Genomic DNA, 14,514 nt, shown 5'->3' on the forward strand with positions numbered 1-14,514 from the left:
AGAGAGGGAGGAGTGATGAGCAAAGTGGTCAAGACTGGGCAGGTGAAAGCCACAGAAATAGCTGACCTGAACAAGGGGGAGAGCTCATGAACCACAGACTGATGATGGAGAGGCCAGCATGGGACTGATCCAGAACCCCTGAATGTGGGTGTCAGTGAGGAGACCTCGGCAATCTATGGGGTCTCAGGCAGTAGATCAGTATTTATCCCTGGCGTACGAATGAATTTGGGGTGTCCATTCCATATGGATGCCTGCTCTCTCAGCCTGGACACATGGGAAAGGGCCTAGACCCTGCCCCAGATGATATGACAGACTTTGGATATCCCCCATAGAGGGCCTCACCCTTCCTGGGGAGCAGAGAGGGGATGGGGTGGGGGTTGGGGATGTTGGGGAGGAGGAGAGGGAGAGGGAGCTAGGAATGACATGTGAAGCAAGCTTATTTCTAAATTATTTAACTTTATTTTATGTGCACTGATGTGAAAGTATCAGATACCCTGAAAATGGAGTTACAGACAGCTGTGAGCTGCCATGTGGGTGCTGGGAATTGAACCTGAGTCCTTTGGAAGAGCAGGCAATACTCTTAACTGCTGAGCTATCTCTCCAGCCCCCAAGAATGCTATCATTCTAAACATGATCAGTAAGAAAAACCTATAACAGACAGATTTAACCATGAATTATGACACAAAACTATGCCACAGGGGTGTGTTGGTTAGATTTAATGACATTGTACAAAGACTCTATGCTTTTTACACACTTAGAAATAACACTTGGCTTTCAGAAAAAAAGAAAGGTAGGTGATAAAAGTTTTATGATGCTGATATTGGGCCTCTTGTCATCAGTTTGGGCTAACACATAAGGACTATAAAATGGTGGTACAGTGTTATGTATCTCTCTGTATTTTAATGTTTCTGAATATACTCAAAAGGTGAGGAATTGAGGTAAAGGGATAAAGTGAGAGGGGGTTCTAAACTTACCATAATGCAATTTGACAATAAAAGGATGATTGACTTCTACCAAGATATCACGCTCCATTTTTGTCCGAACACGGTCTCGAACTATAAAGGATTACACACATGATACAATGCAAGTTTTTTCAAAGGGCATATTAAAAATTCTTTTTAAATTGCATTTTAAATTAAATTTTGCCTATGTACATAAAACATGAATTTTTATTCCTGTTAAATCTTTAAACTCTATAAAAATAGTTTTCACTATATTACAAAATCAAAAGCACCTATGTGTGTTCATAAATTCTATGCTCTAAGTTAAAAATATATAAAATATATTAGGTATTGGGTTTAGAAGCATTTTAGTTGAAGTTGTAGAAAATGGCAAAAAGCATGTGAAATTAAAAAAAACAAGGCATCTCATGAAATATGAAAACAATAACCTGAAATAGGTTTCAAACTTTAACTAACCCTATCAGTTCAACAAATGTTCATGAAGTATCTATAAAATGTGTCAGACTTGGTAAAGGATAGCTATATTCCAAGTGATTTATTTTGAGGCAGGGGGAAAAAAGGAAGGGTAGATTGGAAATGTACAGCTGAAAGGGCCAAAGGTTTTGTTTTGCTTTCTTTTTTGGTGAAAAAGATATTGATTCTAATTTGTATAATCATGAGTAAGTTACTAATTTAAACTCTTCTGGAACCTCACTTACCTTTCTGGTATAAAACTGGGTAATCCTACTATACTTTTGAAGAATTTATGATCACTTGGATAAAGTTAATACCTAAAGCCTGTGTGTAAAGGTATTAGACTATCATAATTATCTCAAAAAACAGTGTGAATATGGCCAATAGGCAGTTTGTTAACAGCAATATGTGTTACTGAAGTTCAGAGAAGTCAAGATCAGTTTTACTTGTATAGGAAGTCTAGAAGAAGAAGCAGGGTTAGGATAGAAGCTCTAAGACTCTTCCAGTAGGATTTTCCCATAGGGTGGGAAAGACAGGTTCTAAAGGAGACCAGGTATGGACTACCAACATCTGAACAGATACAGGGCATAAATGATGACTTGGAAGGAAGCTGTATCAGTGTGGAAACGGAGGTTCACTATAGGGAAGATGGCATGTAGAGGATCCAGATTTATGATAAGTTGAAACGCTGGGAAGAATTTGGGTTTGTGGCAAAACTCTTTTCTTTTCTTTTCTTTTTTTTTTGGTTTTTACGAGACAGGGTTTCTCTGTATTGTTGTGGAGGCTATCGGTCCAGCCCGGCCTCGAACTCACAGAGATCCGCCTGCCTCTGCCTCCCGAGTGCTGGGAATAAAGGCGTGCGCCACCACTGCCCGGTGGCAAAACTCTTTTCTAGAAAGAAACATTTCCTCAGCAGAGCCTATAATGGTGGAGAGAGAAGCATTGGAGTTCAAAGCTATTCTCAGCTATGTCGTGAGCTTGACACCACACTGAATTACATCAGACTGTCTCAAAAAACGAAACTGAACCAAATCAACAACAAAAACATTCAATGTTTATGTTAGTGATGAGATCTAAAAGAAAGTAGGGGTGTTGGGGAGAGGGAACTTGAGTTGGTTGCTGGTTTTGTTTTCAATTCAAGGGAACCACAGATATTTAAAACACAGAAACAAGACCTTTAGGAAACAAACCCCAGTGAGAGATGGCTCAGTGGGCAAAGGTACTTACTGATAAGCCTGATGACCTGACTTTGATCACTGAGACCCATGGCTGATGAAGAGAATGAACTCTAGCAAGTCATCCTCTGAATAGGAGAGTGATTATGAAGAAATACTGTTTGTGTTTCCAAGGCTATATATAGGAAATTGTTTTATTGTAATGATACATGAAGTCTTTTAAGCTGACAGACCACAAAATTCCCCATTAAACTGATCTAATGTCATTACCTTCCAGTTGATCCCACGCAGTGTATTAGTAGGAACTTTGAAATGAAATGACTTCTGGGTAAACATGGGCATTCTGTTAATTATTTCTAAAACTCCACTAAAATGACATTAATAGAAAAATGACAGTAGCAAGCTCTTATCTGCAAGTGCCATGTTTTAGGACTCTTCATGAGTACCTAAAACCACTGACATACTGGCTGTACCTCAACGAGATGATGGGACAGACTTAGTAGACTTCCTAGGGGAGGCCTTACCCTCTCTGAGGAGCAGATGGGACGAAGTGGAGGAATAGGGGGAGCGGGAGGGGAGGAGGGGGAACTGGGATTGGAATGTAAAAAATAAACCAATAAAAAAACACTGATATACCAACCCTGCAGACACATACCTATGAAAAATATAATTTACACATTACACATAGTAAGATATAAATAGAAACAAATATTAAAAGTTCTTTGAAGGTGTTCTTAGTCTCTTTCCTTTTCCCAAAACATCTTCCTAAAATTTTAGCTTTCCACTTAAAAAAAATCCAAAGCCAGAAAGGATAAAAATAATAAAACTTGAGGAGCATACATTTTGTAACACCTGACATTTTGTAATACATGACCAAAAACTTTTATAAAACTTGAAAATATGAGTCCCTAGATTCAAAGGGACCACCCCATATTTGATATGATGAAATTTTACACCACGCACTCAAAGATACTACTTAAATTTCAGGACACAAAGATAAAGACGATTTTATCTATAGACTTCTGGAGAGGAAAAGTTGCTAACACACAAAAGATTGGCAAAGAGAATGGCAATGACCTTCATCATTGGAACAGGGAAACAAGACGATGAAAGCAGTACTTTCCAATATCTGAGTGAAACTTATTTGTGACCTAGAACTGTAAATCTGATAGTTATAAATTTAGTAAGGGAGCAGAATATACTTTCAGAATGCTAGATGACACAAATTTTACCATGTATCTTGCCTTTTCTATAGCAGTTATTAAGAGATACATACAACCCAAATTGGAAGGTATACTGAGTAAAAGGTAGATAAAGAATTCAGAAAAAGGAAATATAGCAAAGATGTGAAGGGCATATAGTCCACTATACTATTTCATCCAGTTATGATCAATTTTTATGAAGCAGAAACAATGAGAAGATATAGACACGAGAACTGTATAGATGGCAGTATAAAGCAACTAAATTCTAAAATCTTTGATATCGGGAAGTAAACAGATCATGGCTCCAAATGAAAACAACCAAAGGATTGCAAAGACGATTGTGAAATGTGAAAGTAAATGTGAGAAGCAAGTCAGTGACTCTGGAAGGGTCAAGAATTAGAATAGGCAGGGAGATGGGGTAAAGTACAGCTAGCTGTCTTAGATGACAAAACTTTGATTAAAAACAAAATCCATATTTAAGAACACACCCAAAATTACCTAGAAGCCTACAATTCTATAACTCTGAAGCTTGTACACATTTGAGTTTCCTTCCATAGCTCATATGTATATAATTTTATATATTTGTAATAGGCATGTATGTTATAATTTTCAGTTATGTTTTCATTTACTTCTATAATCATATTAAACACATTAATTTTCATTTCAGGTGTATGAGTGGTTTGCTTGCACGGATGACTGCTATGCCTGTTACCATGTTCATGCAGTTTCTGTGGAGGCCAGAAGAGGGCAGTAGGATTCCCTGGAATTACATTTACAGATAATAATGATCTACCTTGTGTGCAATTGAACCTGGATCCTCTGGAAGTACTCAACAACATTTTGTTCAATCATATTTTATATTAAGTATGATACCATGATTTTTCCAAACATTCCTTTTTCAATATATATGCACTTTTAATCTTACTACTGTAAATGCTTGTGAATATTTTCAAGTGTAGGAACTCATTTTGTAAGGCTATTTCCTCAGGTTACTTCAGCAGCATTAATGACAACTTTGGACTTAATGCAAAACTGCTTTTCAATGATGCTGCCATCATGAAACAACTCATTATTTAGTATACATTTTTCTAAAATGCATATTGTTTAATATATATTTCTATTTTAAGCAACATTCATCATTTCCTCAAAGACTTTAAAAATTATTATTCTGTTTTATTGTTTTTGGTATTTATGGACCTTTTGCCTGCATGTACATTTGTGCATCACTTGTGTCTAATTAGTGCCCACAGAGGCCAGAAGAAGGCAGTAGATTTTCTGGGACTGGAGTTATAGATGGTTGTAAGCCACCATGTATTGGGAATTGAACCTGGGTCCTCTGGAAGAGCAGCCAGTGCAATTAATCACCAAGCCATCTCTACAGTGCCCATTCAAAATATTTATCTTTCTAAGTAAACTTTATTCAAAGTCCTTTACATAAGGTTGTAAAAGTATGCCTTAACAACTACCTACCTACACCCTTATTTTTACATTTATTAATTGGAATACTACTGCAACGAAGAGATTTCCTTCCTTCATTAACTATGGATTCTTATTTAATAAGCTTAATAAACTATTACTACTAGTAGTTATTTCAGTGGTCAAACAACACCAGAGACAACTCTATATGTAAATATTTTTCTGTGTGAGAGTGTGTACATGTGTGTGTGTTGTATGCATGCTTATAGACCAGAGGTGGATGTCAGGGGTTCTGCTCTACCATTCCCTGCCTTATTACTTTGAGACAGGCTCTCTCAATAAACCTAGAGCTGGCTAACTCCAGATATCCTCCTGTCTCTGCTCCAAACAGTACTGATGCATACACTGGGATTTTGTGTGGGTATATGTGTGCTTGTAAAGACTATACAGAAAAGAAAATGTATTCAGAAGAAGGAGCAAGAAAATGAAAACAAAGGAGGATGTGTTTTTTTGTAGAACATGCTGAAATTTCTTGGCATGATGATAATATCCACATTGAGTGACCAGGAAAACCTGATATAATAAATGATCAATACAAATATTTTCTTGGATATTTTAATGCTTTGCAAATTACATGTAAATTTACATGGCAATCAATACCTAAGCTATCTAGAATTTATAGATGTGGTAAAATAAACAATAGTATTAAATAAAAGAAAATTTTTTTATTTTTCTTATATTTTATAAGTATTTTTTTAAAGATTTTATTTATTTATTTAAATTTAAATAATAAATTTAAAGATTTATTTATTTATTACATATACAGTAGATGGTTGTGAGCCACCATGTGGTTGCTGGGAATTGAACTCAGGACCCTTGGAAGAGCAGTCAGTGCTCCCAACCTCTGAGCCATCTCTCCAGCCCCAAAATTTTAAGTATTTTAAAATGTATATGTAGAGCATCTAAATATCTTTTTACTTATCAGACTCAAATTCTACATTACATTCTTTTTTTCAAATCACAGACTCAGAAACGTGTTTGGAGGTCAGAAGTCAAGATGACAAAATCCTAAAGAATTAAAGCTATTGTGCATCTAGGTGATTAGTACGTTTTCCAAAATATTCAAGTAATTTGAAGATGAATCATACCTAGTTTTAATCTTAACTTCTACTTGCATAAAGCCCAAGATGAATTGATAATACTTCTTTACTAACATGGCAAGTCCTGTTCTCAAGTCATATGACTCTTAGCCTAGTAGGAAAGTCATGGAAGTCAGTCCAAATTTAAAGCAGTTAACAGGAGCCAATTCAGAATCTAAGCGGCCTCAGGGTCACATGAGCTCTATGGAGACCTTTCGGTTTGTTTAGACTACATGAACATGGCAAATAGCAGCAGCACTTACCTTTCAGTGTGGCCTTCTTTAATACCTTCATGGCATAAAGCTGTCTAGCATCAGAGCCTGAGATTTTTTTAACTAAGAAAACCTATATTAAAATGACAGAAAATAAATGTTACAAAGACTCATAAACAATATTCCTTTAATACAGCAAGACCCCATTATATATACAAATATATTCTAAACACATTTTGTCCACAAGAACACAAGGCCCAGGATTATTACTTAGCATCTTCAATTTTCATATACTTGGGGATGTTATGAAGAGTGTGGGGTTTAGACAAAATACGTAAGATGTGCTTTAAATAATTCATAGCTGTGTTATAACATGGCTGATGCAAACAGTATCAGTACATCATATTCATTTTGACTATTACATTATTGACCGTTGCCACCAAGCCTTAAGAGACCTGCTAAGTAGACCTGAATTTGTGTGTGTTATTATATGATAGAGAAGGATGTTGGGTGCCCTGCTCTATCACTCTCTACTTTATTCTTTGAGATAGACCTTCTCACTGAACTTGGAACTATTTTGGTAATCAGCAAGTCCTAGCAATTTTCCTGTCTCTGCCCTCCACAGTGCTGGGGTCACAGGTGCCCAGGGCCAGCACATTTGGCTTTTTACATGGGTGTTTTGGATTTGAACTTAGGTGCTCTTACTTAGCAAGTCATCTCTCCAGCTTCTGGACCTGTATTTTAACATATTTCTCTTACCTATTCTTTCAAATAAAACAGTACCCACCCCCGCTTTTTCTTTTGTTTTTTGAGACTGGGTCTTACTCTGTATAGCCCAGGCTGCCCTGGAACTCACTATAATTTGCCTGCCTCAGCCTCCTAACTGCTGGGCATTATAGATGTAAGCCACCGTGCCTGAAGGAAAGCAGTGTTCTTGAGCTGCTACTGGGTAGGAAGAAGAGAAACAAATTACAACCAAGATTTAAGTTTAGGGTCAGCTTCAATTATCTGACTTATACACTTAATCCAATTAGCACAAAAATCCCAAAACAACTCGTCAATTGATTCTCAGGCAAGGCAGAATTTTACTGTTTTGAGAAATGGTAGAAATGAAAAGCACATCTCGCATCGGACCCCAGAGGGAGGATGTGCTCTCATGTAATTGTGTTCTCGGTTCTAGCATTAAGGCCCACTCAGTAGTTCTTTTAGTCAATTATGGGGAGATGACCTAGAAGGAGAAAACCTTTTTTTTTATTTTTTGAGACAGAGTTTCTCTGCATTGCTTTGGAGGCTGTCCTGGAACTCGCTCTTGTAGACCAAGTTGGTCTCGAATTCACAGAGATCTGCCTGCCTCTGCCTCCTAAGTGCTGGGATTAAATGCATGCACCATCACCGCCTAGCTTAATTTTCAGGTTTTTTTTTATTTTTGGTTTTCTTATTTTGGTTTCTCTGCATAACAGTCCTGGCTGTTCTAGAATTCTCTTTATAGACCAGGCTGGCCTCGAATTCAGAGAGATCTGCCTGCCTCTGCCTCTCAAATGCTGGGATTAAAGGCATGTGCCACCACCGTCCAAGAAAAACATTTTTAATAAGTGTGGTTCTAAGGTGAACTACTGTTCAAATGTTAAAGGTAGTCAGATATTAGTAATAATTATAACAAACAGAAAGAAATTCTAATTGGGTACAGGTAACTAGGAGATTGCCCTATCAATGTCATTATTCCATTGTAACAGGAAAATTTGTATGGCTTCTAAACTTGCTTCAGTTCTTTGAAAGCGCCTTGTTAATACTTTCAGCACTTCTTTCACAGTACCTTCAGAAGCACTTGCAATGTAGATCATGACAATCTGAGGATGCAGACCTACTAAACAATGCCAGTTTTATAGATGCCCAAATCAGGGTGTCACAGTGGGACAAGATCGGGGTCATATACCCAGTTCTGAGGCCCTGCTCATGGCATTCTTTAGCTGTTTGCTTAAGCCAGTGAGCTGCTGAGCTCAGTGACAGCAGCAGGAGTCCTCACTTGCCCACGCAGCTATTCTGGGCTCTGACAGGTCATCTCTGTTTCCTTGGCTTATACTGGCCTTTAAGGATGAGTAAGAAAGAAGACACCCTACTTTAATGTTTGCTATTTATAGTGAGGCACTTAAAGTACTTTTAAAGTAATAAAGGGAGAAGCATTCGAATTTCTTGAAATTTAAATATGTGTTCCCTGAAATCCAATGTATAAAAATAAACTCCTGTATTTGGGTTGGTTGAAGAGCAGGTAATACAGTAAATGTCGATATGTGTTTGGCCTTGTACCATTTAATTCTCACTACTATCCTATGAGGTCAGCACTATGACTCATTAATATTTTTCAAAATTACATGCTACGTACAATGCTAATCATGGAACCTTTAGTTTAGTGAGAGAGAAAGTCAATAAGCAATTTTACAAATGAGTAACTGCAACTGCAGTGAGTGCCATAAAGTAGAGGTATATAATGCTCCTAGGGGATATAACTAAGAGTTGTGACACGTAGAGTGGCAGGGGACTCTTCTGAGACCACAGGCACAAGAAGAGCTAACCAGCTGAAGAAAGCTTAGGAGCCAAAAAGGCCAATGGGGTCAGAATACAGTGTTGGATAATATATAAGTTGATGTTTTAGAGGTGGCTAGGGAGTCAGACTCAGGGGCTCCTCTGCAATTTTAAGAATTTGTTCTTATCATAAAAATAAAGGGAGGCTTCTGGTTCTCATGTACATAATTGAGGTTAAGAAATTGGGAAGACACTCTTAATAAGACTCTTTCAATAGACAGGATTTGGTGACAGATCATATCGGCTGGGGTGGTATGTAACATGAGGGTTAGAGGGAAGAGAGGAGGCAGCAGACCTAAAATAGATGTTAAGAATGTCTCCCCAGTTTCTGACTTGTTTAACTGGATGCTATTCACAGTGACAGAGAAAAATGAAATAGGATAGGTTTGAGGATGGAAAAGATTATGAATTTGGTCTTAGATACATCAAGCACAAAATAAAATGCCTTTGAGACATAAATGGAGGTGAGGACTAGCCATAGAAAGAGTTAGAATTAGGAAATACAAATATGTGATGTCAGCAGCATATGAGTAACAACGCAGGGACACAGAGAAAATCAATTAGTGAGGAGTACAAGGCGGTAGTTTAGAATTAAACCTCAAGTAACTCCCATATTTAATGACACACTAAAATAGGGAAACAGAGCTCTAAGAGATTAAGTAACAGTAATATGTAGAAAAAATGAAAATGAATTCAGTCTGGCTGACCTACAGTTTAAACTTATTTTATTTTTTTTGGGTGGGGGGTTAAACTTATAACTATTATGCTCTGCTAGCTATTGAGTCTACATTTGGATTAAAGGTATGCTCTGTGTTTAAAAGTGGTTAAACAACTATAACAAATTATCTGTATTAGTAAAGAGCTGCTAAGCAGCCTCACTAAATAAAATACACAAGTGAGAGCCACTTATACTATTTTGATGCTTACAGAGCATGACACCTTCCAATGTTTTCTCACAGAGAAGTGGTAAGGAAGTTATATGTAATCTCAGAATATTTTTCTTGTTGAGAATCTGTTTAGAAAAATCAAGTAGTAGCAGCTTGGGAAGTGGAAACCAGGACTGTTGGAAGTTTGAGGCTAGTGTGGCTAGAGGGAGACCCTGTCTTAAAACAACAATAACTGCAACAATAGGACAACAAAAAGAAGAGAGTATATGAAGGGGTTAGCTTGTGAGTTTTAATCATTTAAGAAGCATGAGAGCTGGAAATATAGTTTAGTGACAGTGTGCTTGCTCATCATGCCCTGAAGCCATCAGTCTAACCTCCCTGTCACAAAACAAAACAAACTAACCCATCTATATATCCACCCCAGCATCATGACAAGAAATGACAGTCTATAAGAGAAAAAAATGATTATGAACACTGTTAATTTACTAAGGTTTCTACTATAGTTCTGAATAATTCTATTCTTTTTATACTTTAATAGTAAAAAATATAAAAGAACATATTGCTGGAAGAAAGATTGGTAGCATTTCATACAATATTTGTTTTCCAATGTGATAAAACATCCATGAATTATAAAAATCAGTTCTTTTTTCTGGTTTTTCAGACAGGGTTTCTCTTTATTGTGTTGGAGGCTGTCCTGGAACTCGCTCTGTAGACCAGGCTGGCCTTGAACTCTGCCTCTGCCTCCCAAGTGCTGGGATTAAAGGCAAAAAATCAGTTCTTTTTTGAGACAGGTTCTTACTCTAGTGTAGTCTCACTCTAGGTTGGCCTACACTGGCTTCAAAATCTTAGCAATCATCCTGCTTTATCCTCCCAATTGCTGGGATTATAAGACCAAGATATTAACTCCTTTTAAATCTGAAGATGTGTAAACTTGTCTTTCGTTCCCCTTAACTTTTTTTTGAAATAAGATTCTCATGCAGCATAGGCTGACCTAAAACTCTCTATGATTCTTCTATCTCTACCCTTTGAGTGCTGGGATTAAAGGCTTGTGTCATTGGGTACTGTTTTCCTTGTAATTTTTTTTGGACAGTCTCTCTATGTAGTCCTAGCTGTTTTGGAACTCACTATTTAGACGAGGTTGGTCTCAATTTTACAGACATCCACCTGCTTCTGCCTCCTGAGTGCTGGGATTAAAGGCATACGCCACTATGCCAAGCTTCTTTGTAACTTTTTAATCTAAACCTTATGGCCTATCTCTTTCTTTAGAATACATATGTATATTTATTCTTTATAAAATATTTATTTTATTTTTTGAATTTACATGTATCTGTGTCTATAGATGTGAATGTGCCCACAGAGGTGAGAAGAATGTGTTAGAACCCTTTAAGCTAGTTGGAGTTACAGCTGGTTGTAAGCTGCCCTATATGGGTGCTGGGAATCGAAGTCTTATCTTTTGAAAGAGCAGCAAGCTCTTTCTTAATAACTGAATCATCTCTCCAGCCCCATCTATGTATATTTTAGTAGATATAACTATACATATTTATGGGAAATAATATGACAATTTGATAAATCTATGTAATGAATAATGGCCACATCTGAGTAATTAGTAATTTCGTATTTTTAAACATTTATAGCCAGTTGTGGTGGCACATGTCTATAATCCTAGGACTCAGGAGACTGAGGCAGGAGGGCTATGTAGCCTGCCTGAGCTACATAGTAAGATTCTATGCTCCCAAACATGTTAACTTTCCTTGTGCTGAGAAGCTCCAAATTTCTCTTCTAGTTCTTAATAAAATATGTAATAAATTGTTGTTATCTATAGTCATGCTATGCTATAGTACATTAGATCTTATTCCTTCTATGTATCTAATTTTGGTACCTGTTATCCAGCCTCCCTCTATTCCAAGCTTTGTGTGATTATCATTCTACTTTCTATGTTTAGATATAGACTTTGTATGTATAAACTTTGTTTAGAGCATACAATTATGACTTACCTTTCCAAATGATCCCTGCCCTAATACTTTCAAAAGCTCAAACTGGGAAGGATCTGCCTTTTCATGTCCTTCCTTCACATGATGTGTGATTGCAATTTCTTTGATACTGCCTTCTTCCTATTAAAATAAATAGAAAGAGACAAAACACATTGTTAGCCATAATCAAATAATCGTAATTTAGTATAGTATAGCATATTAGAAACTCTCAAATTAATATACAAAACTACTCTTTACTGGTTTATCAAGTTAATAGAAAACATACATCAAGTAATTATACTTTCCTTTTTAAAACGTTTATTTATTATATATACCGTATTCTGCCTGCATGTATGCCTGCAGTCAACAAGAGGGTACCAGATCTCATTACAGGTGGTTGTGAGCCACCATGTAGTTGCTGCAAACTGAACTCAGGAACTTTGGAAGAGCAGGCAGTGCTCTTAACCACTGAGCCATCTTTCCAGCCCTGTAATTATACTTTCAAGTTAAATATTAAAGAATGTTAAGCTTCTATAAGTTATTAGCAGTAATTATTTCCAAGGGGGGAGCTCTTGGACCCCAGACCGACAGCTGGGAGGCCAGCATGGGACTGATCCAGACCCCCTGAGTGTGACAGTCAGTGAGGAGGCCTGGGCAACCTATGGGGCCCTGGGCAGTAGATCAGTGTTTATCCCTGACATACAAATGGACCTCGTGTGTCCATAACACAAAGAGGGATGCTCTCTCAACCTGGACTCTTAGGGGGAGTGCCTGGACCCTGCCCTGAGCAAAATGACAGACTCTGGATATCCCCTATGTAGAAGGAAGTGGAGATAGGGTGGGAGGCTGGGGGGATTGTAGGGGATGCGGGAGGAGGGGAGGGAGAGGGAACTGGGATTGGCATGTGAAACAAGCTATTTAAAATTAAAGTAATAAAAAAGTTTAAAAAAAAGAAAATATATAACGTGTACATAGGATTTCAATTACCTATTTGTGTTGAGATAAAAAAGATTAATCAAGGCAATACTGTATGATATTGACAAAAACAGCAACAATAAAACAAAATATATCAAAATCAGAGGTACAAGTCTGTTAAACACTGTCATTTCTATTTTGTTGACTATGAATGTTGTTTTTTCCTAGATGCATAAATATTGGTAGAAGAGGCTGGGCGTTGGTGGCACACGCCTTTAATCCAAGCACTCAGGAGGCAGAGGCAGGTGGATCTCTGTGAGTTTGAGGCCAGCCTGGTCTACAGAGTGAGTGCCAGGATAGGCTCCAAAGCTACACAGAGAAAACCTGTCTCAAAAAAAACCCCAAAAAACAAACAAACAAACAAAAAAAACCCAAAAATGGTAGAAGAATCTAAAAGTGTTATACAAATATGTTTGTTTTTGGAGCTAGGGTCTCTTAGTGTAATTGAGGCTGGCCGTGATCCTCCTGATTCTCAGACTCCAGAGCACTAAGAGTATAGGCATGTGCCACCATACCTGGTTAGCATTTTCTCATATCCCCTTAAAGGCAGGCAAAAGCTCAATGGCAGAACACTTGCTTAACATGTGGGAAGGCCCAGGTTCAATCCCAGCACCATAAAAACCAACCAACCGACAAACTACCAAACAAGAATTATGCTGTACAGAGATTTCTCAAAAAGATACAACAAGATACCCTATTGTAATTTCTGAAAGTGAAAATAATCTCCTGGTAGGATATATAAAGGAATATAGCATTTTAGTTTCCAAGGCAGAGGCTGTGTGGTTCATAGAATAGCCTACTACTTCAGCAGATTACTCATTTTGGACTGTCTTAAAAATTTCACCACAATAACAAAAAATGTCTCCAAATGTTGTCATATATTGTGTAATTTCAAAAGTATCATTCCCTTAATTCTTCTGACAACTCTGTATGTGATGTATCACATCAACTGAGTTTAAGGTGCTACCTCTTCCTGAGCACACTTCTCCGAGACTGAGCAGATACATTAAGAAAAGCAGGAATTAAACTACTAAATAACAATAAGAAGAATGATATGAAGAGTGATAAATAAGATTTAGATGAAAATCCAGCCAATACTTACCTTGTATCAAGCATGCATTAGTTTCTTTTTTACCTTATACCCTGTATTTATGTTTCATGAAAAACCTTTGGCCTTTTATTAATGTTTTGAGGGCTGATGATAATACAGAGTAAATTCCCAGATGAGACACAAACATTTCAGAATTCTAGTGTGTTCCCCTTGACTCCTTTCACCACGAGAAATTTAATAGATCATTTAAAGTCAAAAGGCTTTGAATCCTCTGAAGTCTAAAGTTTAAAGAGATTAAATGAGGTTAAAGAGCATAGCCAGTATGCTGCAGACTCAGGACTCAATTCCAGTTTCCTAACTTCCAAAAAGGCCCACACAGTTACACTACTCTGAGGCTGGTAGATGTTCTTGGTGACTTTCCACCCAAGAACAATGACAGGAAACTACAGACTTATGCTCCTATGCTTTGTGGTCTTTGTTTTTGACACAGGG

General features: G+C 37.3%; 1 protein-coding gene across 9 annotated transcripts in view; it reads right to left on the minus strand.

Annotated features, from left to right (window-relative positions):
• Window positions 1–14,514, minus strand: part of Rps6ka3 (ribosomal protein S6 kinase A3) — a 105,901-nt gene that overhangs the window by 40,505 nt on the left and 50,882 nt on the right. For all 9 annotated transcript variants that reach the window (XM_040744146.1, XM_005074243.4, XM_013116432.2 and 6 more), the window contains 3 exons: window positions 12,021–12,137; window positions 6,611–6,692; window positions 975–1,055 (listed from right to left, as the gene is read on the minus strand). In XM_040744146.1, coding sequence (XP_040600080.1) covers window positions 975–1,055; window positions 6,611–6,692; window positions 12,021–12,137 — 280 coding nt within the window. The remainder of the gene's footprint in view (window positions 1–974; window positions 1,056–6,610; window positions 6,693–12,020; window positions 12,138–14,514) is intronic.

This window comes from Mesocricetus auratus, unplaced genomic scaffold, assembly GCF_017639785.1.
Source record: "Mesocricetus auratus isolate SY011 unplaced genomic scaffold, BCM_Maur_2.0 Super-Scaffold_100003, whole genome shotgun sequence".
NCBI lineage: Eukaryota > Metazoa > Chordata > Mammalia > Rodentia > Cricetidae > Mesocricetus > Mesocricetus auratus.